A 19,688-nucleotide genomic window follows, 5' to 3' on the forward strand; every position below is an offset into this window, starting at 1 on the left:
ATATCGAAAAATACGTAAGGGGGGGTAGTGTGTCGAAAATATGGAAAAAAAAACAGAGGGATTAGTATGTCGAAAATATCGAAAAATACGTAAGGGGGGGTAGTGTGTCGAAAATGTTGAAAAAAAACAAAGGGGTTAGTATGTCGAAAATATGGAAAAATACGTAAGGGGGGGTAGTGTGTCGAAAATGTGGAAAAAAAACAAAGGGGTTAGTATGTCGAAAAATACGTAAGGGGGGGTAGTGTGTCGAAAATGTGGAAAAAAAAACAAAGGGGTTAGCATGTCGAAAATATCGAAAAATACGTAAGGGGGGGTAGTGTGTCGAAAATGTGGAAAAAAAACAAAGGGGTTAGTATGTCGAATATATCGAAAAATACGTAAGGGGGGTAGTGTGTCGAAAATGTTAATAAAAAACAAAGGGGTTAGTATGTCGAAAATATGGAAAAATACGTAAAGGGGGGTAGTGTGTCGAAAATATGGAAAAATACATAAGGGGGGGTAGTGTGTCGAAAATATGGAAAAATACGTAAGGGGGTGTAGTGTGTCGAAAATGTGGAAAAAAAACAAAGGGGTTAGTATGTCGAAAATATCGAAAAATACGTAAGGGGGGGTAGTGTGTCGAAAATGTTGAAAAAAAACAAAGGGGTTAGTATGTCGAAAATATCGAAAAATACGTAAGGGGGGGTAGTGTGTCGAAAATGTGGAAAAAAACAAAGGGGTTAGTATGTCGAAAATATCGAAAAATACGTAAGGGGGGGTAGTGTGTTGAAAATATGGAAAAAAAAACAAAAGGATTAGTATGTCGAAAATATGGAAAAATACGTAAGGGGGGGTAGTGTGTCGAAAATGTTGAAAAAAAACAAAGGGGTTAGTATGTCGAAAATATGGAAAAATACATAAGGGGGGTAGTGTGTCGAAAATATGGAAAAATACGTAAGGGGGGGTAGTGTGTCGAAAATGTGGAAAAAAAACAAAGGGGTTAGTATGTCGAAAATATCGAAAAATACGTAAGGGGGGGGTAGTGTGTCGAAAATGTTAAAAAAAAACAAAGGGGTTAGTATGTCGAAAATATCGAAAAATACGTAAGGGGGGGTAGTGTGTCGAAAATATGGAAAATACGTAAAGGGGGGTAGTGTGTCGAAAATATGGAAAAATACATAAGGGGGGGTAGTGTGTCGAAAATGTGGAAAAAAAACAAAGGGGTTAGTATGTCGAAAATATCGCAAAATACGTAAGGGGGGGTAGTGTGTCGAAAATGTGGAAAAAAAACAAAGGGGTTAGTATGTCGAAAATATGGAAAAATACGTAAGGGGGGGTAGTGTGTCGAAAATATGGAAAAAACGTAAAGGGGGGTAGTGTGTCGAAAATATGGAAAAATACATAAGGGGGGGTAGTGTGTCGAAAATGTGGAAAAAAAACAAAGGGGTTAGTATGTCGAAAATATCGAAAAATACGTAAGGGGGGGTAGTGTGTCGAAAATATGGAAAAAAAAACAAAAGGATTAGTATGTCGAAAATATGGAAAAATACGTAAGGGGGGGTAGTGTGTCGAAAATGTGGAAAAAAAACAAAGGGGTTAGTATGTCGAAAATATCGAAAAATACGTAAGGGGGGGTAGTGTGTCGAAAATGTGGAAAAAAAACAAAGGGGTTAGTATGTCGAAAATATCGAAAAATACATAAGGGGGGGTAGTGTGTCGAAAATGTTGAAAAAAAACAAAGGGGTTAGTATGTCGAAAATATCGAAAAATACGTAAGGGGGGTAGTGTGTCGAAAATGTGGAAAAAAAACAAAGGGGTTAGTATGTCGAAAATATCGAAAAATACGTAAGGGGGGGTAGTGTGTCGAAAATGTGGAAAAAAAACAAAGGGGTTAGTATGTCGAAAATATGGAAAAATACGTAAGGGGGGGTAGTGTGTCGAAAATGTTAAAAAAAAACAAAGGGGTGAGTATGTCGAAAATATCGAAAAATACGTAAGGGGGGGTAGTGTGTCGAAAATATGGAAAAAACTCAAAGGGGTGAGTATGTCGAAAATATCGAAAAATACGTAAGGGGGGGTAGTGTGTCGAAAATGTGGAAAAAAAACAAAGGGGTTAGTATGTCGAAAATATCGAAAAATACGTAAGGGGGGGTAGTGTGTCGAAAATGTGGAAAAAAAACAAAGGGGTTAGTATGTCGAAAATATCGAAAAATACGTAAGGGGGGGGTAGTGTGTCGAAAATGTTAAAAAAAAACAAAGGGGTTAGTATGTCGAAAATATCGAAAAATACGTAAGGGGGGGTAGTGTGTCGAAAATGTGGAAAAAAAACAAAGGGGTTAGTATGTCGAAAATATGGAAAAAAACGTAAGGGGGGGTAGTGTGTCGAAAATATGGAAAAAAAACAAAGGTTTAGTATGTCGAAAATATCGAAAAATACGTAAGGGGGGGTAGTGTGTCGAAAATGTTGAAAAAAAACAAAGGGGTTAGTATGTCGAAAATATGGAAAATAGGTAAAGGGGGGTAGTGTGTCGAAAATATGGAAAAATACATAAGGGGGGGTAGTGTGTCGAAAATGTGGAAAAAAAACAAAGGGGTTAGTATGTCGAAAATATCGAAAAATACGTAAGGGGGGGTAGTGTGTCGAAAATGTGGAAAAAAAACAAAGGGGTTAGTATGTCGAAAATATCGAAAAATACGTAAGGGGGGGTAGTGTGTCGAAAATATGAAAAAAAAACAAAAGGATTAGTATGTCGAAAATATGGAAAAATACGTAAGGGGGGGTAGTGTGTCGAAAATGTTGAAAAAAAACAAAGGGGTGAGTATGTCGAAAATATCGAAAAATACGTAAGGGGGGGTAGTGTGTCGAAAATGTGGAAAAAAAACAAAGGGGTTAGTATGTCGAAAATATGGAAAAATACGTAAGGGGGGGTAGTGTGTCGAAAATATGGAAAAATACGTAAGGGGGGGTAGTGTGTCGAAAATGTGGAAAAAACTCAAAGGGGTGAGTATGTCGAAAATATGGAAAAAAACGTAAGGGGGGGTAGTGTGTCGAAAATGTTGAAAAAACTCAAAGGGGTGAGTATGTCGAAAATATGGAAAAAAACGTAAGGGGGGGTGTGTGTCGAAAATGTTGAAAAAAAACAAAGGGGTGAGTATGTCGAAAATATCGAAAAATACGTAAGGGGGGGTAGTGTGTCGAAAATGTTGAAAAAAAACAAAGGGGTTAGTATGTCGAAAATATCGAAAAATACGTAAGGGGGGGTAGTGTGTCGAAAATGTGGAAAAAAAACAAAGGGGTTAGTATGTCGAAAATATCGAAAAATACGTAAGGGGGGGTAGTGTTGAAAATGTGGAAAAAAAACAAAGGGGTTAGTATGTCGAAAATATCGAAAAATATGTAAGGGGGGGTAGTGTGTCGAAAATGTGGAAAAAAAACAAAGGGGTTAGTATGTCGAATATATCGAAAAATACGTAAGGGGGGGTAGTGTGTCGAAAATGTTAAAAAAAAACAAAGGGGTTAGTATGTCGAAAATATGGAAAAATACGTAAAGGGGGGTAGTGTGTCGAAAATATGGAAAAATACATAAGGGGGGGTAGTGTGTCGAAAATATGGAAAAATACGTAAGGGGGTGTAGTGTGTCGAAAATGTGGAAAAAAAACAAAGGGGTTAGTATGTCGAAAATATCGAAAAATACGTAAGGGGGGGTAGTGTGTTGAAAATATGGAAAAAAAAACAAAAGGATTAGTATGTCGAAAATATGGAAAAATACGTAAGGGGGGGTAGTGTGTCGAAAATGTTGAAAAAAAACAAAGGGGTTAGTATGTCGAAAATATGGAAAAATACATAAGGGGGGTAGTGTGTCGAAAATATGGAAAAATACGTAAGGGGGGGTAGTGTGTCGAAAATGTGGAAAAAAAACAAAGGGGTTAGTATGTCGAAAATATCGAAAAATACGTAAGGGGGGGGTAGTGTGTCGAAAATGTTAAAAAAAAACAAAGGGGTTAGTATGTCGAAAATATCGAAAAATACGTAAGGGGGGGTAGTGTGTCGAAAATATGGAAAATACGTAAAGGGGGGTAGTGTGTCGAAAATATGGAAAAATACATAAGGGGGGGTAGTGTGTCGAAAATGTGGAAAAAAAACAAAGGGGTTAGTATGTCGAAAATATCGAAAAATACGTAAGGGGGGGTAGTGTGTCGAAAATGTGGACAAAAAACAAAGGGGTTAGTATGTCGAAAATATGGAAAAATACGTAAGGGGGGGTAGTGTGTCGAAAATATGGAAAATACGTAAAGGGGGGTAGTGTGTCGAAAATATGGAAAAATACATAAGGGGGGGTAGTGTGTCGAAAATGTGGAAAAAAAACAAAGGGGTTAGTATGTCGAAAATATCGAAAAATACGTAAGGGGGGGTAGTGTGTCGAAAATATGGAAAAAAAAACAAAAGGATTAGTATGTCGAAAATATGGAAAAATACGTAAGGGGGGGTAGTGTGTCGAAAATGTGGAAAAAAAACAAAGGGGTTAGTATGTCGAAAATATCGAAAAATACGTAAGGGGGGGTAGTGTGTCGAAAATGTGGAAAAAAAACAAAGGGGTTAGTATGTCGAAAATATCGAAAAATACGTAAGGGGGGGTAGTGTGTCGAAAATGTTGAAAAAAAACAAAGGGGTTAGTATGTCGAAAATATCGAAAAATACGTAAGGGGGGTAGTGTGTCGAAAATGTGGAAAAAAAACAAAGGGGTTAGTATGTCGAAAATATCGAAAAATACGTAAGGGGGGGTAGTGTGTCGAAAATGTGGAAAAAAAACAAAGGGGTTAGTATGTCGAAAATATGGAAAAATACGTAAGGGGGGGTAGTGTGTCGAAAATGTTAAAAAAAAACAAAGGGGTGAGTATGTCGAAAATATCGAAAAATACGTAAGGGGGGGTAGTGTGTCGAAAATATGGAAAAAACTCAAAGGGGTGAGTATGTCGAAAATATCGAAAAATACGTAAGGGGGGGTAGTGTGTCGAAAATGTGGAAAAAAAACAAAGGGGTTAGTATGTCGAAAATATCGAAAAATACGTAAGGGGGGGTAGTGTGTCGAAAATGTGGAAAAAAAACAAAGGGGTTAGTATGTGGAAAATATCGAAAAATACGTAAGGGGGGGGTAGTGTGTCGAAAATGTTAAAAAAAAACAAAGGGGTTAGTATGTCGAAAATATCGAAAAATACGTAAGGGGGGGTAGTGTGTCGAAAATGTGGAAAAAAAACAAAGGGGTTAGTATGTCGAAAATATGGAAAAAAACGTAAGGGGGGGTAGTGTGTCGAAAATATGGAAAAAAAACAAAGGTTTAGTATGTCGAAAATATCGAAAAATACGTAAGGGGGGGTAGTGTGTCGAAAATGTTGAAAAAAAACAAAGGGGTTAGTATGTCGAAAATATGGAAAATACGTAAAGGGGGGTAGTGTGTCGAAAATATGGAAAAATACATAAGGGGGGGTAGTGTGTCGAAAATGTGGAAAAAAAACAAAGGGGTTAGTATGTCGAAAATATCGAAAAATACGTAAGGGGGGGTAGTGTGTCGAAAATATGGAAAAAAAACAAAAGGATTAGTATGTCGAAAATATGGAAAAATACGTAAGGGGGGGTAGTGTGTCGAAAATGTTGAAAAAAAACAAAGGGGTGAGTATGTCGAAAATATCGAAAAATACGTAAGGGGGGGTAGTGTGTCGAAAATGTGGAAAAAAAACAAAGGGGTTAGTATGTCGAAAATATGGAAAAATACGTAAGGGGGGGTAGTGTGTCGAAAATATGGAAAAATACGTAAGGGGGGGTAGTGTGTCGAAAATGTGGAAAAAACTCAAAGGGGTGAGTATGTCGAAAATATGGAAAAAAACGTAAGGGGGGGTAGTGTGTCGAAAATGTTGAAAAAACTCAAAGGGGTGAGTATGTCGAAAATATGGAAAAAAACGTAAGGGGGGGTGTGTGTCGAAAATGTTGAAAAAAAACAAAGGGGTGAGTATGTCGAAAATATCGAAAAATACGTAAGGGGGGGTAGTGTGTCGAAAATGTTGAAAAAAAACAAAGGGGTTAGTATGTCGAAAATATCGAAAAATACGTAAGGGGGGGTAGTGTGTCGAAAATGTGGAAAAAAACCAAAGGGGTTAGTATGTCGAAAATATCGAAAAATACGTAAGGGGGGGTAGTGTGTCGAAAATGTGGAAAAAAAACAAAGGGGTTAGTATGTCGAAAATATCGAAAAATATGTAAGGGGGGGTAGTGTGTCGAAAATGTGGAAAAAAAACAAAAGGATTAGTATGTCGAAAATATGGAAAAATACGTAAGGGGGGGTAGTGTGTCGAAAATGTTAAAAAAAAACAAAGGGGTTAGTATGTCGAAAATATGGAAAAATACGTAAAGGGGGGTAGTGTGTCGAAAATATGGAAAAATAGATAAGGGGGGGTAGTGTGTCGAAAATATGGAAAAAAAACAAAGGGGTTAGTATGTCGAAAATATCGAAAAATACGTAAGGGGGGGTAGTGTGTCGAAAATGTGGAAAAAAAACAAAGGGGTTAGTATGTCGAAAATATCGAAAAATACGTAAGGGGGGGTAGTGTGTCGAAAATATGGAAAAAAAACAAAAGGATTAGTATGTCGAAAATATGGAAAAATACGTAAGGGGGGGTAGTGTGTCGAAAATGTTGAAAAAAAACAAAGGGGTGAGTATGTCGAAAATATCGAAAAATACGTAAGGGGGGGTAGTGTGTCGAAAATGTGGAAAAAAAACAAAGGGGTTAGTATGTCGAAAATATGGAAAAATACGTAAGGGGGGGTAGTGTGTCGAAAATATGGAAAAATACGTAAGGGGGGGTAGTGTGTCGAAAATGTGGAAAAAACTCAAAGGGGTGAGTATGTCGAAAATATGGAAAAAAACGTAAGGGGGGGTAGTGTGTCGAAAATGTTGAAAAAACTCAAAGGGGTGAGTATGTCGAAAATATGGAAAAAAACGTAAGGGGGGGTGTGTGTCGAAAATGTTGAAAAAAAACAAAGGGGTGAGTATGTCGAAAATATCGAAAAATACGTAAGGGGGGGTAGTGTGTCGAAAATGTTGAAAAAAAACAAATGGGTTAGTATGTCGAAAATATCGAAAAATACGTAAGGGGGGGTAGTGTGTCGAAAATGTGGAAAAAAAACAAAGGGGTTAGTATGTCGAAAATATCGAAAAATACGTAAGGGGGGGTAGTGTGTCGAAAATGTGGAAAAAAAACAAAGGGGTTAGTATGTCGAAAATATCGAAAAATATGTAAGGGGGGGTAGTGTGTCGAAAATGTGGAAAAAAAACAAAGGGGTTAGTATGTCGAATATATCGAAAAATACGTAAGGGGGGGTAGTGTGTCGAAAATGTTAAAAAAAAACAAAGGGGTTAGTATGTCGAAAATATGGAAAAATACGTAAAGGGGGGTAGTGTGTCGAAAATATGGAAAAATACATAAGGGGTGGTAGTGTGTCGAAAATATGGAAAAATACGTAAGGGGGTGTAGTGTGTCGAAAATGTGGAAAAAAAACAAAGGGGTTAGTATGTCGAAAATATCGAAAAATACGTAAGGGGGGGTAGTGTGTCGAAAATGTTGAAAAAAAACAAAGGGGTTAGTATGTCGAAAATATCGAAAAATACGTAAGGGGGGGTAGTGTGTCGAAAATGTGGAAAAAAAACAAAGGGGTTAGTATGTCGAAAATATCGAAAAATACGTAAGGGGGGGTAGTGTGTCGAAAATGTGGAAAAAAAACAAAGGGGTTAGTATGTCGAAAATATCGAAAAATACGTAAGGGGGGTAGTGTGTCGAAAATGTGGAAAAAAAACAAAGGGGTTAGTATGTCGAAAATATGGAAAAATACGTAAGGGGGGGTAGTGTGTCAAAAATGTGGGAAAAATACGTAAGGGGGGGTAGTGTGTCGAAAATGTTGAAAAATACGTAAGGGGGGGTAGTGTGTCGAAAATATGGAAAAATACGTAAGGGGGGGTAGTGTGTCGAAAATGTGGAAAAAACTCAAAGGGGTGAGTATGTCGAAAATATGGAAAAAAACGTAAGGGGGGGTAGTGTGTCGAAAATGTTGAAAAAAAACAAAGGGGTGAGTATGTCGAAAATATCGAAAAATACGTAAGGGGGGGTAGTGTGTCGAAAATGTTGAAAAAAAACAAAGGGGTTAGTATGTCGAAAATATCGAAAAATACGTAAGGGGGGGTAGTGTGTCGAAAATGTGGAAAAAAAACAAAGGGGTTAGTATGTCGAAAATATCGAAAAATACGTAAGGGGGGGTAGTGTGTCGAAAATGTGGAAAAAAAACAAAGGGGTTAGTATGTCGAAAATATCGAAAAATACGTAAGGGGGGGTAGTGTGTCGAAAATGTGGAAAAAAAACAAAGGGGTTAGTATGTCGAAAATATCGAAAAATACGTAAGGGGGGGTAGTGTGTCGAAAATATGGAAAAAAAACAAAAGGATTAGTATGTCGAAAATATGGAAAAATACGTAAGGGGGGGTAGTGTGTCGAAAATGTTGAAAAAAAACAAAGGGGTGAGTATGTCGAAAATATCGAAAAATACGTAAGGGGGGGTAGTGTGTCGAAAATGTGGAAAAAAAACAAAGAGGTTAGTATGTCGAAAATATGGAAAAATATGTAAGGGGGGGTAGTGTGTCGAAAATATGGAAAAATACGTAAGGGGGGGTAGTGTGTCGAAAATGTGGAAAAAACTCAAAGGGGTGAGTATGTCGAAAATATGGAAAAAAACGTAAGGGGGGGTAGTGTGTCGAAAATGTTGAAAAAACTCAAAGGGGTGAGTATGTCGAAAATATGGAAAAAAACGTAAGGGGGGGTGTGTGTCGAAAATGTTGAAAAAAAACAAAGGGGTGAGTATGTCGAAAATATCGAAAAATACGTAAGGGGGGGTAGTGTGTCGAAAATGTTGAAAAAAAACAAAGGGGTTAGTATGTCGAAAATATCGAAAAATACGTAAGGGGGGGTAGTGTGTCGAAAATGTGGAAAAAAAACAAAGGGGTTAGTATGTCGAAAATATCGAAAAATACGTAAGGGGGGGTAGTGTGTCGAAAATGTGGAAAAAAAACAAAGGGGTTAGTATGTCGAAAATATCGAAAAATATGTAAGGGGGGGTAGTGTGTCGAAAATGTGGAAAAAAAACAAAGGGGTTAGTATGTCGAATATATCGAAAAATACGTAAGGGGGGGTAGTGTGTCGAAAATGTTAAAAAAAAACAAAGGGGTTAGTATGTCGAAAATATGGAAAAATACGTAAAGGGGGGTAGTGTGTCGAAAATATGGAAAAATACATAAGGGGGGGTAGTGTGTCGAAAATGTGGAAAAAAAACAAAGGGGTTAGTATGTCGAAAATATCGAAAAATACGTAAGGGGGGGTAGTGTGTCGAAAATGTGGAAAAAAAACAAAGGGGTTAGTATGTCGAAAATATCGAAAAATACGTAAGGGGGGGTAGTGTGTCGAAAATGTGGAAAAAAAACAAAGGGGTTAGTATGTCGAAAATATCGAAAAATATGTAAGGGGGGGTAGTGTGTCGAAAATGTGGAAAAAAAACAAAGGGGTTAGTATGTCGAATATATCGAAAAATACGTAAGGGGGGGTAGTGTGTCGAAAATGTTAAAAAAAAACAAAGGGGTTAGTATGTCGAAAATATGGAAAAATACGTAAAGGGGGGTAGTGTGTCGAAAATATGGAAAAATACATAAGGGGGGGTAGTGTGTCGAAAATATGGAAAAATACGTAAGGGGGTGTAGTGTGTCGAAAATGTGGAAAAAAAACAAAGGGGTTAGTATGTCGAAAATATCGAAAAATACGTAAGGGGGGGTAGTGTGTCGAAAATGTTGAAAAAAAACAAAGGGGTTAGTATGTCGAAAATATCGAAAAATACGTAAGGGGGGGTAGTGTGTCGAAAATGTGGAAAAAAAACAAAGGGGTTAGTATGTCGAAAATATCGAAAAATACGTAAGGGGGGGGTAGTGTGTTGAAAATATGGAAAAAAAAACAAAAGGATTAGTATGTCGAAAATATGGAAAAATACGTAAGGGGGGGTAGTGTGTCGAAAATGTTGAAAAAAAACAAAGGGGTTAGTATGTCGAAAATATGGAAAAATACATAAGGGGGGTAGTGTGTCGAAAATATGGAAAAATACGTAAGGGGGGGTAGTGTGTCGAAAATGTGGAAAAAAAACAAAGGGGTTAGTATGTCGAAAATATCGAAAAATACGTAAGGGGGGGGTAGTGTGTCGAAAATGTTAAAAAAAAACAAAGGGGTTAGTATGTCGAAAATATCGAAAAATACGTAAGGGGGGGTAGTGTGTCGAAAATATGGAAAATACGTAAAGGGGGGTAGTGTGTCGAAAATATGGAAAAATACATAAGGGGGGGTAGTGTGTCGAAAATGTGGAAAAAAAACAAAGGGGTTAGTATGTCGAAAATATCGAAAAATACGTAAGGGGGGGTAGTGTGTCGAAAATGTGGAAAAAAAACAAAGGGGTTAGTATGTCGAAAATATGGAAAAATACGTAAGGGGGGGTAGTGTGTCGAAAATATGGAAAATACGTAAAGGGGGGTAGTGTGTCGAAAATATGGAAAAATACATAAGGGGGGGTAGTGTGTCGAAAATGTGGAAAAAAAACAAAGGGGTTAGTATGTCGAAAATATCGAAAAATACGTAAGGGGGGGTAGTGTGTCGAAAATATGGAAAAAAAAACAAAAGGATTAGTATGTCGAAAATATGGAAAAATACGTAAGGGGGGGTAGTGTGTCGAAAATGTGGAAAAAAAACAAAGGGGTTAGTATGTCGAAAATATGGAAAAATACGTAAGGGGGGGTAGTGTGTCGAAAATGTGGAAAAAAAACAAAGGGGTTAGTATGTCGAAAATATCGAAAAATACGTAAGGGGGGGTAGTGTGTCGAAAATGTTGAAAAAAAACAAAGGGGTTAGTATGTCGAAAATATCGATAAATACGTAAGGGGGGTAGTGTGTCGAAAATGTGGAAAAAAAACAAAGGGGTTAGTATGTCGAAAATATCGAAAAATACGTAAGGGGGGGTAGTGTGTCGAAAATGTGGAAAAAAAACAAAGGGGTTAGTATGTCGAAAATATGGAAAAATACGTAAGGGGGGGTAGTGTGTCGAAAATGTTAAAAAAAAACAAAGGGGTGAGTATGTCGAAAATATCGAAAAATACGTAAGGGGGGGTAGTGTGTCGAAAATATGGAAAAAACTCAAAGGGGTGAGTATGTCGAAAATATCGAAAAATACGTAAGGGGGGGTAGTGTGTCGAAAATGTGGAAAAAAAACAAAGGGGTTAGTATGTCGAAAATATCGAAAAATACGTAAGGGGGGGTAGTGTGTCGAAAATGTGGAAAAAAAACAAAGGGGTTAGTATGTCGAAAATATCGAAAAATACGTAAGGGGGGGGTAGTGTGTCGAAAATGTTAAAAAAAAACAAAGGGGTTAGTATGTCGAAAATATCGAAAAATACGTAAGGGGGGGTAGTGTGTCGAAAATGTGGAAAAAAAACAAAGGGGTTAGTATGTCGAAAATATGGAAAAAAACGTAAGGGGGGGTAGTGTGTCGAAAATATGGAAAAAAAACAAAGGTTTAGTATGTCGAAAATATCGAAAAATACGTAAGGGGGGGTAGTGTGTCGAAAATGTTGAAAAAAAACAAAGGGGTTAGTATGTCGAAAATATGGAAAATACGTAAAGGGGGGTAGTGTGTCGAAAATATGGAAAAATACATAAGGGGGGGTAGTGTGTCGAAAATGTGGAAAAAAAACAAAGGGGTTAGTATGTCGAAAATATCGAAAAATACGTAAGGGGGGGTAGTGTGTCGAAAATGTGGAAAAAAAACAAAGGGGTTAGTATGTCGAAAATATCGAAAAATACGTAAGGGGGGGTAGTGTGTCGAAAATATGGAAAAAAAACAAAAGGATTAGTATGTCGAAAATATGGAAAAATACGTAAGGGGGGGTAGTGTGTCGAAAATGTTGAAAAAAAACAAAGGGGTGAGTATGTCGAAAATATCGAAAAATACGTAAGGGGGGGTAGTGTGTCGAAAATGTGGAAAAAAAACAAAGGGGTTAGTATGTCGAAAATATGGAAAAATACGTAAGGGGGGGTAGTGTGTCGAAAATATGGAAAAATACGTAAGGGGGGGTAGTGTGTCGAAAATGTGGAAAAAACTCAAAGGGGTGAGTATGTCGAAAATATGGAAAAAAACGTAAGGGGGGGTAGTGTGTCGAAAATGTTGAAAAAACTCAAAGGGGTGAGTATGTCGAAAATATGGAAAAAAACGTAAGGGGGGGTGTGTGTCGAAAATGTTGAAAAAAAACAAAGGGGTGAGTATGTCGAAAATATCGAAAAATACGTAAGGGGGGGTAGTGTGTCGAAAATGTTGAAAAAAAACAAAGGGGTTAGTATGTCGAAAATATCGAAAAATACGTAAGGGGGGGTAGTGTGTCGAAAATGTGGAAAAAAAACAAAGGGGTTAGTATGTCGAAAATATCGAAAAATACGTAAGGGGGGGTAGTGTGTCGAAAATGTGGAAAAAAAACAAAGGGGTTAGTATGTCGAAAATATCGAAAAATATGTAAGGGGGGGTAGTGTGTCGAAAATGTGGAAAAAAAACAAAGGGGTTAGTATGTCGAATATATCGAAAAATACGTAAGGGGGGGTAGTGTGTCGAAAATGTTAAAAAAAAACAAAGGGGTTAGTATGTCGAAAATATGGAAAAATACGTAAAGGGGGGTAGTGTGTCGAAAATATGGAAAAATACATAAGGGGGGGTAGTGTGTCGAAAATATGGAAAAATACGTAAGGGGGTGTAGTGTGTCGAAAATGTGGAAAAAAAACAAAGGGGTTAGTATGTCGAAAATATCGAAAAATACGTAAGGGGGGGTAGTGTGTCGAAAATGTTGAAAAAAAACAAAGGGGTTAGTATGTCGAAAATATCGAAAAATACGTAAGGGGGGGTAGTGTGTCGAAAATGTGGAAAAAAAACAAAGGGGTTAGTATGTCGAAAATATCGAAAAATACGTAAGGGGGGGTAGTGTGTTGAAAATATGGAAAAAAAAACAAAAGGATTAGTATGTCGAAAATATGGAAAAATACGTAAGGGGGGGTAGTGTGTCAAAAATGTGGGAAAAATACGTAAGGGGGGGTAGTGTGTCGAAAATGTGGAAAAATACGTAAGGGGGGGTAGTGTGTCGAAAATATGGAAAAATACGTAAGGGGGGGTAGTGTGTCGAAAATGTGGAAAAAACTCAAAGGGGTGAGTATGTCGAAAATATGGAAAAAAACGTAAGGGGGGGTAGTGTGTCGAAAATGTTGAAAAAAAACAAAGGGGTTAGTATGTCGAAAATATGGAAAAATACATAAGGGGGGGTAGTGTGTCAAAAATGTGGGAAAAATACGTAAGGGGGGGTAGTGTGTCGAAAATATGGAAAAATATGTAAGGGGGGGTAGTGTGTCGAAAATGTGGAAAAAACTCAAAGGGGTGAGTATGTCGAAAATATGGAAAAAAACGTAAGGGGGGTAGTGTGTCGAAAATGTTGAAAAAACTCAAAGGGGTGAGTATGTCGAAAATATGGAAAAAAACGTAAGGGGGGGTAGTGTGTCGAAAATGTTGAAAAAAAACAAAGGGGTGAGTATGTCGAAAATATCGAAAAATACGTAAGGGGGGGTAGTGTGTCGAAAATGTTGAAAAAAAACAAAGGGGTTAGTATGTCGAAAATATCGAAAAATACGTAAGGGGGGGTAGTGTGTCGAAAATGTGGAAAAAAAACAAAGGGGTTAGTATGTCGAAAATATCGAAAAATACGTAAGGGGGGGAGTGTGTCGAAAATGTGGAAAAAAAACAAAGGGGTTAGTATGTCGAAAATATCGAAAAATACGTAAGGGGGGGTAGTGTGTCGAAAATATGGAAAAAAAAACAGAGGGATTAGTATGTCGAAAATATCGAAAAATACGTAAGGGGGGGTAGTGTGTCGAAAATGTGGAAAAAAAACAAAGGGGTTAGTATGTCGAAAATATCGAAAAATACGTAAGGGGGGGTAGTGTGTCGAAAATGTTGAAAAAAAACAAAGGGGTTAGTATGTCGAAAATATGGAAAAATACGTAAGGGGGGGTAGTGTGTCGAAAATGTGGAAAAAAAACAAAGGGGTTAGTATGTCGAAAATATCGAAAAATACGTAAGGGGGGGTAGTGTGTCGAAAATATGGAAAAAAAAACAAAGGGATTAGTATGTCGAAAATATCGAAAAATACGTAAGGGGGGGTAGTGTGTCGAAAATGTTGAAAAAAAACAAAGGGGTTAGTATGTCGAAAATATGGAAAAATACATAAGGGGGGGTAGTGTGTCGAAAATGTGGGATAAAACAAAGGGGTTAGTATGTTGAAAATATCGAAAAATACGTAAGGGGGGGTAGTGTGTCGAAAATGTGGAAAAAAAACAAAGGGGTGAGTATGTCGAAAATATCGAAAAATACGTAAGGGGGGGTAGTGTGTCGAAAATGTGGAAAAAAAACAAAGGGGTTAGTATGTCGAAAATATGGAAAAATACGTAAGGGGGGGTAGTGTGTCGAAAATGTTGAAAAAAAACAAAGGGGTTAGTATGTCGAAAATATGGAAAAATACGTAAGGGGGGGTAGTGTGTCGAAAATATGGAAAAATACATAAGGGGGGGTAGTGTGTCGAAAATATGGAAAAATACGTAAGGGGGTGTAGTGTGTCGAAAATGTGGAAAAAAAACAAAGGGGTTAGTATGTCGAAAATATCGAAAAATACGTAAGGGGGTGTAGTGTGTCGAAAATGTGGAAAAAAAACAAAGGGGTTAGTATGTCGAAAATATCGAAAAATACGTAAGGGGGGGTAGTGTGTCGAAAATGTTGAAAAAAAACAAAGGGGTTAGTATGTCGAAAATATGGAAAAATACGTAAGGGGGGGTAGTGTGTCGAAAATGTGGAAAAAAAACAAAGGGGTTAGTATGTCGAAAATATGGAAAAATACGTAAGGGGGGGTAGTGTGTTGAAAATGTTGAAAAAAAACAAAGGGGTTAGTATGTCGAAAATATCGAAAAATACGTAAGGGGGGGTAGTGTGTCGAAAATGTTGAAAAAAAACAAAGGGGTGAGTATGTCGAAAATATCGAAAAATACGTAAGGGGGGGTAGTTAGTCGAAAATATGGAAAAAACTCAAAGGGGTGAGTATGTCGAAAATATCGAAAAATACGTAAGGGGGGGTAGTGTGTCGAAAATGTGAAAAAAAAACAAAGGGGTTAGTATGTCGAAAATATCGAAAAATACGTAAGGGGGGGTAGTGTGTCGAAAATGTCGAAAAAAAAACAAAGGGGTTAGTATGTCGAAAAATACGTAAGGGGGGGTAGTGTGTCGAAAATGTGGAAAAAAAAACAAAGGGGTTAGTATGTCGAAAATATCGAAAAATACGTAAGGGGGGGTAGTGTGTCGAAAATGTGGAAAAAAAACAAAGGGGTTAGTATGTCGAAAATGCTGAAAAAACACAAAGGGGTTAGTATGTCGAAAATGTCGAAAAAACACAAAGGGGTTAGTATGTTGAAAATGGAGAAAAAACCCAAAGGGGTTAGTATTTCGAAAAATAAGAAAAAACACAAAGGGGTTAGTATGTCGAAAATGTCGAAAAAACACAAAGGGGTTAGTATGTCGAAAATGGAGAAAAAACCCAAAGGGGTTAGTATTTCGAAAAATAAGAAAAAACACAAAGGGGTTAGTATGTCGAAAATGTCGAAAAAACACAAAGGGGTTTGTATGTCGAAAATGTCGAAAAAAAAAAAAGGGGTTAGTATGTCGAAAATGTCGAAAAAACACAAAGATAGGGTTAGGGTTAGGGTTAGGGTTAGGGTTAGGTTTTTGAGGCAATCTTACTTTCCCAAGGTCCCTCAAAAAAAAATTTTGGGGGTTCTTGGGAAACCAAGTCTTATTAGCGCTGGCCATTCAGGAAATTGGAGCGTTTCTTGTCTTACCTGCGTTCGTTTAGTCCATCTGGGAAGAAAGTGTTTAATTTTCCTATCCAGCCTTTTTCTGCCCTACGTCTGTCTTTTTGAGTCCAATTGCTATTTGTTTCTAGGCCCCATATTTGTAATGCCTGTAGTCCATGTCGAATGAAGTGTGCGACAAGATGTGTATTACTTTGTTTAAGGTTCTTAATGTTGTAAATGTGTTGTGCTAGTCTACATCTGATAGAATTTCCTGTCTCTCCTATATATTTAATGTCACAGTGTTTACACTTTATGACATATATACAGTTTTCCGTAGTAGGTGTGATTGTTTGTTTAATTAGGTAGTTTGTGTTGGTGACGGTGTTCCTAACTGTGGTGGCTTGTTTGTAGAATGTGGGGCCCTGCGTTTGTGTTATGTTGATTTCTGGTAATTTACTTTTTACTATGTAATCTTTGAGATTTTTGTTTCTTTTAAAGGCTGAGATGATTTTGTAATCTTGGATTATGCTTGTGTTCTGTAGTGTCTGATTTATATTTTGTCTAATTTTTCTATTAGCAATTTGGCTAAATTCTGAGTAGGTACTAATTAGTGGGATAATTTTCTGTGTGTCTCGTTGCCCTGTGGTTAAAAATGTTTTACGGACCTGCCTGAGGAAAGATCTTGAGTATCCTCTTGGTCTCAGTGCCTTGAAAAGGGTTTGGGTGGGCTTTTCAAAGTCCGTATCGTGCGAGCAGATTCTGTGGAATCTGAGCAACTGTGATTTTATTAAGCCTCTGTAGGTGTGTTTTGGATGAAGGCTGTTTTTGTGTAAGAGTCCATGTGTGTCTGTGTCTTTAAAGAAGGCCTTAGTGTCTAAAGTTTGTGTTTGAGTGAATGAGGGTCCCTTGTAAGTGGTTGTGTCTAGAAAATCTATCTGGTGGTCATTTGTAGAATGTTTGAGCGTAATTGTACTATGGTGTGTGTTGAGGATTTCTATGAATTGGTTGAATTCCTCTCTGCTATGTGTCCATGTTCCCCAAATGTCATCTAAGTACCTAAAATAATTGGTGGGTAGTTTGTCGCATTTTTCAAAAGCTGTTTCCTCCCAATGCGCCATGTAAATGTTAGCATAGGCAGGTGCAAATTTTTTACCCATGGCTGTGCCACTAATCTGTAAGTAGAATTCTTTGTTGAATTCAAAGTCATTCCTAGTGAGGTTAATTTCTAGTAGTTGTAGTAATTCTGTGTCTGGGCGTTTGTCGTCCGGGTATTTTTCCATCCAGCGCTTTACTGCTGTTAACCCTGCGACCGTGTTTATGTTTGTGTAGAGGCTATCTATGTCCATGGTAAATAAGATTGTGTCCTGCGTTATTTTAATCTGTTTTATTTTGTTTACGAAATCATATGTGTCTTTAATGTAGCTATTATGTTTTGTGGATAGTGGAGTGAGGAAGTGGTCTATGTATTCCGCGATCCTGTAGGATTCACTGCCGCAATCTGAGACAATTGGTCTTCCTGTCGGCACTTCATACGGAATAGTCCACGATAGTGGTGGTTTGTGTATTTTAGGTAGCAGGTAAAATCTACGGGGTCTGGCTTTCTCTTCCCCTATTAGGTAGCGTTTTTGTTTCTTAGTTATATATTCATTTTCTAGAAGTGTTTGTAGGATATCTTCTATTTTCTGGGCTGTTTCTGGGTATATTGGTTTTGTTAATTTCTTATAATGTGACGTATTGTTTAATTGTCTGTGTGCTTCATATATATATTGTGTTCTGTCTAGGATAACTATTGCACTACCCTTGTCCGCTGGTTTAATAACTATCTGTTTGTTGTTAGCCAATTGAAAGAGAGCCTCACATTCTCCTTTGCCAAGGTTATCTTTGTCTCTGTGAGACTGCGGGTTTAATGTGTTAATTAGGTTTTGGTTATCCTCAATCACTTGTGTTATTATGTTAGGGATTTGATTGTTGCTTGGTTCCCAATTAGATTTTGGTATGAAATGTTTTTGTTCTGAATCTTCTGACTTGTTGAAGAAGGCTGCTAATTTAAGCTTTCGGTGGAAATCTTGTAGTTCACCTCTCAGAATTTCCTTTTGCCTCCTCCTAATATCTACCGTGGGGACGAACGATAAGCCCTTTTCGAGTACATTAATCTGGTTTTGTGTAGGTGTGAAGTTCTGAGCTAGTAGAATGATGTTCTTATACCCCTCCCTATTTGGGTTCGTGGGGGTGTCTAGTTTAAATTGTGTAACCAGTGTTCCAACATATTTTCTGCCGTCTTACCTGTCCAGTGGATCCCGTCCTCGGTGGTGTGGAAGTCCCGTTCTGGGAGTTTTGGGAGGCATGGCATGTTCCTCGAGATGTGGTCATTGATTTCCTCCAGGTTGAGTTTATGGAGGTCTTCTAGTTGCTGTGAGTAGTTGATCAGCGGTATCCAGATTTCAGCTGCTGGGAGGGTGGCCTTGGTGTTTTTTACCATCATCTGGAGCTGTTTAACCGCTGTCTTCTTAGGTTGTTGCTCCCTGTTGTTTATTCCAACCGACAGAATGACCCTCTGTACCTTGTAATTCCGTGGAGTTTTTTTCTAGAAGATGTGCCATGTGGTAAAATGTTGCTCCGGGATAGCTGTCAATTTGGAGGTCCTCTCTGGAGTAGGATTCTATCCCCGAGAGATTGGAGTCTCCCAAAATTAGATTTGGTTTGACGTCTGTGAGTGTCCATTCTTGAATCTTCCGAGGTGTTCTTGGATGTTTGTTTGGGTGAAAGAGGCTGTGGCTGGGGTTGGGTGTGGTTAGGGTTAGGGTTGTAGAGACAGGATTGGAGGTTCGCGTGGGCCTCTGTGTTCTTTGTGGAAGTGGCTTAGGACACCTGTCGTCTTGTCGCCCAAAGGTTTCTTCTCCTCTTCAATTTTCCTGTCTCGGTGGTGTTCCCTGTGGTTCCGGGGGTCCCGTGGGACTCCCTGCCGTCCTCGTTCCCTCGGGCTCGGGTGTCTCCCTCAGTGGAGGTCCCCGAGGGAGACCGCAGGATCTGTCCAAAGGAGAGACAGTGTGGTCAAAATTGTCTCCACTTACCTGGGTCTGGTTCCGAGCTGTTGGTGTTCCTCGTGGCTTTGGGAGCCCCCTGGGTCTCCCCGTTGTCCTCGTCCCTTCGCACTCGTCCGTCCCACTAGGTGAAGGCCACTGAACAGGACTGATAGGTGTCTCCCTCAGCGAAGGTCCCAGAGGGAGACCGCAGGATCTGTCTGAAGGAGAGATGGTGTGGTTAAAATTGTCTTTACTTACCTGGGTCTGGTTCCGAGCTGTTGGTGTTCCTTGTGGCTTTGGGAGCCCCCTGGGCCTACCCGTTGTCCTCGTCCCTTCGCGCTCGTCCGTCCCACTAGGTGAAGGCCACTGAACAGGACTGATAGGTGTCTCCCTCAGCGAAGGTCCCCGAGGGAGACCGCAGGATCTGTCTGAAGGAGAGACAGTGTAGTTAAAATTGTCTTTACTTACCTGGTTTTGGTTCCGAGTTGTTGGTGTTCCTCTTGATCTCGGGAGCCCCCGGGGATTCCCCGTTGTCCTCGTCCCCTCGCGTTCGTTTGTCTCATTCAGTGGGGGCCACTCATCCTGGTTCTGAGTTGTCGTGGTGTTGCTTCTTGTTTTTGTTGGAGGTGGGGGTGGTGGCGAATCTGTTAGGGCTGCAAATCTGTTGGTGGTGTAGAAAGATGTTAAGGGGTCC

The 19,688-nt window shown here is 38.7% G+C and overlaps 1 protein-coding gene across 1 annotated transcript in view; it reads right to left on the reverse strand.

Moving 5' to 3' along the window:
• LOC148354586 (uncharacterized) overlaps nucleotides 1-19,557 on the reverse strand; it is a 162,727-nt gene extending 143,170 nt beyond the window's left edge. Inside the window, exons 1-6 of the mRNA XM_088350884.1 lie at nucleotides 19,463-19,557; nucleotides 19,312-19,418; nucleotides 19,043-19,212; nucleotides 18,840-18,998; nucleotides 18,255-18,555; nucleotides 16,637-17,496 (exon numbers count right to left, since the gene is read on the reverse strand). Coding sequence (XP_088207010.1) covers nucleotides 16,637-17,496; nucleotides 18,255-18,555; nucleotides 18,840-18,998; nucleotides 19,043-19,212; nucleotides 19,312-19,418; nucleotides 19,463-19,557 — 1,692 coding nt within the window. The remainder of the gene's footprint in view (nucleotides 1-16,636; nucleotides 17,497-18,254; nucleotides 18,556-18,839; nucleotides 18,999-19,042; nucleotides 19,213-19,311; nucleotides 19,419-19,462) is intronic.
• Between the last annotated feature and the right edge of the window lie 131 nt (nucleotides 19,558-19,688).

Source organism: Urocampus carinirostris, chromosome 13, assembly GCF_059441175.1.
Source record: "Urocampus carinirostris isolate Australia breed hairy pipefish chromosome 13, RoL_Ucar_1.0, whole genome shotgun sequence".
In the NCBI taxonomy this organism is placed as follows: Eukaryota; Metazoa; Chordata; class Actinopteri; order Syngnathiformes; family Syngnathidae; genus Urocampus; species Urocampus carinirostris.